At 45.7% G+C, this 3485-nt stretch overlaps 1 protein-coding gene across 1 annotated transcript; it reads right to left on the reverse strand.

Annotated features, from left to right (window-relative positions):
• Positions 1-224: 224 nt before the first annotated feature.
• LOC139267172 (rho-related GTP-binding protein RhoB) lies at positions 225-2071 on the reverse strand. The gene has a single exon (XM_070885082.1). It carries the CDS (start codon positions 1897-1899, stop codon positions 1309-1311), a length of 591 nt encoding a protein of 196 aa, XP_070741183.1. The 5' UTR covers positions 1900-2071; the 3' UTR covers positions 225-1308.
• Between the last annotated feature and the right edge of the window lie 1414 nt (positions 2072-3485).

The raw sequence follows: 3485 nt of genomic DNA on the forward strand, positions 1-3485 counted from the left end.
GCAAGTGTATTTTGTAGACAACATTAAATCAAGTGCCCCCTGTCGACTCCATTACAGCCAAGAATGAGCCACTCCGTCCCCTTACTCCATGTGTTTGCACGCACATCAACGTGAAAATTAAAATCCACGAAAACCGCGCAGACTCAGTCACCCCGTGTAAAGTTTATTTTTAAACCTCCAGATTTTGCAACCGTCAGGAAAGAAAAACAAACTCATAAAAAAGGTTCAGATTTGATTATATTTAATACCTTTCGTGAAAACGAGTTTACACAGCTTATAATTCAGTATATAATCCTGTAAACAAACGTACGTCTTGGCTTCAGTTCCAAGCTTCGCCATTTTCTTGTTGGTTTTAAAACTGAGACAATGACCAACCTCAGTACCACTTGGGAGACGTATCAAAAATATTAATGCATTTTAAGCCTCTTTTAAAAGATCAGAGAACAGTACAGATTTTCAGAGAAAAACAAAAAAAAAAATCAGCACACTGAAAATAATGTACTTTTCCAATTCCTCTCGCTGGCCCAAAAACACATTTCTTTTTGTGTCCCAAAAGTTTGTCAGTGCTGCCGTGACAATATTTGCTTAAAGGCATCTCTAACGATTGGCGATGAACCCCCTCAGATGGAGCAGTCACTAGTGTGTAGGCGCGGGGGGGGGGGGGGGGGGGGGGGAACAGTTCCGAGATGCTGTGGCCACGAGTGTCCGAGCGGGAAGTGCCTATTGTGTTCTTGCAGTAGTCTGTGCGACCTTGCCGGGTGATCCAGCTCACATCCAAGCCCCGAAACCCTGAAACCCTTCACACGCCATCGGCCCATGCAGCTTCCTCCATCCGCGCCCCAGAAGCGAATTGAGGGAAGGGGAGAAAAAACAACAAAAGTCCTGATCCTTTCTCGCAGTTGAGAGAGAAGAAAAATGTTCAGTTTCTTTCTTTTTTTTTATATATAAACACCAGAAACATGGGGATAATCCCTTTATAAACCAGTCCCGTCTGCCTCATCATAACACGGCGCTTCAAAGTCTGCACAAACCCCGTCGGGTTCACTGCTCCAGTCCCGTCCACTGTGAATGTGATGCGATGTGAAAAGCTTATCTTCCTTTAAATTAAATGTTTAAAAAAAAAATTCACGGTGATCGATTGGCTCTGCTACAAAAAAAAACAAAAAAGGTTCCCTCTTCCCCTCCCCCCGCCCCCTTCCCTTCAGTGAACCCCATTTATATATTTATTTTCCTTTAAAAGAAAAATTGTCCCGCTTCTTCTTCCAAAAGAGATCAGCTGTGAGAATAATAAATAAATGAGCGGCGGCATCACAAGACGGAGCAGCAGTTCGCGCAGCCCCGGCTGGGCCGGGGTCTCTTCTGCAGGGCCGCCCGGGTGGCCGTCTCGAACACCTCCCGCACCCCTTCCTTGGTCTTGGCCGAGCACTCCAGGTAATCGTAGGCTCCGATGCGGACGGCCATCGCCCGGCCGTCCTCGGTCTTCACCGGCTCCTGCTTCATGCGGGCCAGCTCGTTCCTGACGTTCTCGTCGTTGCGCAGGTCCTTCTTGTTGGCCACCAGGATGATGGGCACATTGGGGCAGAAGTGCTTGACCTCGGGTACCCACTTCTCGGGGATGTTCTCCAGCGAGTCGGGGCTGTCCACCGAGAAGCACATCAGGATGACGTCCGTGTCCGGGTAGGAGAGCGGCCGCAGCCGGTCGTAGTCCTCCTGGCCCGCCGTGTCCCACAGCGCCAGCTCCACCTGTTTGCCGTCCACCTCGATGTCGGCCACGTAGTTCTCGAATACGGTGGGCACGTAGACCTCGGGGAACTCATCCTTGCTGAAGACGATCAGCAGACACGTCTTCCCGCACGCACCATCACCCACCACCACCAACTTTTTCCGGATAGCAGCCATGGTATCCGTCTGCTTCAACCGCCTCCTTTTTTTATTTTCGGCTGCAAAATAGGCTCACTTTTTGTGCAATAAGATAAGTTAAAGCAATCAGCAGCGAGTCTGCATGCGTGCGTCCGCTTCTTTCTGCCTTTCCCTTGTTTCTCTCTCAGACACTCAATGCTCGAGTTGAAGCCGCCTCCTTCGCTTTTTAAAGCGGCAGCGCTTTCGCCTAAATATAGCCGTCCAATGGGAAGCTCCTGGTTGAGCTCATCGGTTGCAGCCGCTCGGTGATTGGTGGTGGTGGTGGAAAGTTCAAGAGGTTAGTCAGCTCCCAGACCAGAAGAGACAGCAGGGAAGTTACGTTAAAGCACCCTGTCTCTCCCTCCCCCCGCCCATCTCTAGTGGAGAAAAGTTTACTTTTAAATTAATAATCCAAAGAATTGGAAAGATTGGCTACGAATTAAAAAAAAAATAATAATCCAAACTGCACTTTTACATTCAGATAGGCGGCTGCTATTCGAAAAAATAGATTTCTGAAATGCCCATTCGTTTGTTTTTCTATTTCGACGTTGTATTTTTTTTAAACGAGCTGTAAATCATGGCCAGAGCTGCCAGTGTTGGGGAAGCTATATGAGTGTCTTCATTCTAGATGGGTCAGTGTGGTGGTGGGGGTGTCACCAGTTTACACTGGATGGCAGCAATTATTCTTCAAACACTGGCTACATCTACAGCCTAAACTAATTTCTGGCTACTTGCACCAGAAAGGATCTATGATGCTTTGAATATCCTTCAGTACCCATTAGTCGTGTGTTTGTATCTGATGGTCGGTAATAGGAGTAGCCATGTTGTCATTAGCAATACATATTCAATCAACACATTAGGCATATGGAACTGTCATGTTTATTTTTCAGTGTAAACTGCATTAAAATAGTATGCCAAAATAAATGAGGTTCACTCAGGTGAACTTGACTTGACAAATTTGTGTATCAAATGGAAAATTTTAAACAGTAACTGGGTAATTATTAAATGTCACTAAATGAAAAGGTTGGAAATGTGAACTCCACTTCCCACCCCATTTCATCTCCATGTCCCAAGTGGTAGTTATTTTCCCTGAATGGAGCATTCACTATATAGTTGTATTATATGTTAACAATTTAGTAGGAAGTGTTGACTGGATTCAGTCATTATTGCATGCCCAAATTGTCTGGGTTTCAATTAAATATGCTAATTTTTGGTAATATTTGTCTTCCCAATTAAATAAGTACTCATTTTGGATTACAATTCCCCTCCCTTATTAGTCTTGCTCTCCCACAGACCTCACCTGCCTGGGGTTAACTGAATACATAAGACCATAAAAAATAGGAACAGGAGCAGGCCATACGGCCCCTCGAGCCTGCTCCACCATTCAATAAGATCATGACTGATCTGATCATGGACTCAGCTCCACTTCCCCGCCCGCTACCCATAACCCCTTATTCTCTTATTGTTTAAGAAACTGTCTATTTCTGTCTTAAATTTATTCAATATCCCAGCTTCCACAGCTCAATGAGGCAGCAAATTCCACAGATATACAACCCTCAGAGAAGAAACTTCTCCTAATCTCTGTT

This window comes from Pristiophorus japonicus, chromosome 7, assembly GCF_044704955.1.
Source record: "Pristiophorus japonicus isolate sPriJap1 chromosome 7, sPriJap1.hap1, whole genome shotgun sequence".
NCBI lineage: Eukaryota > Metazoa > Chordata > Chondrichthyes > Pristiophoridae > Pristiophorus > Pristiophorus japonicus.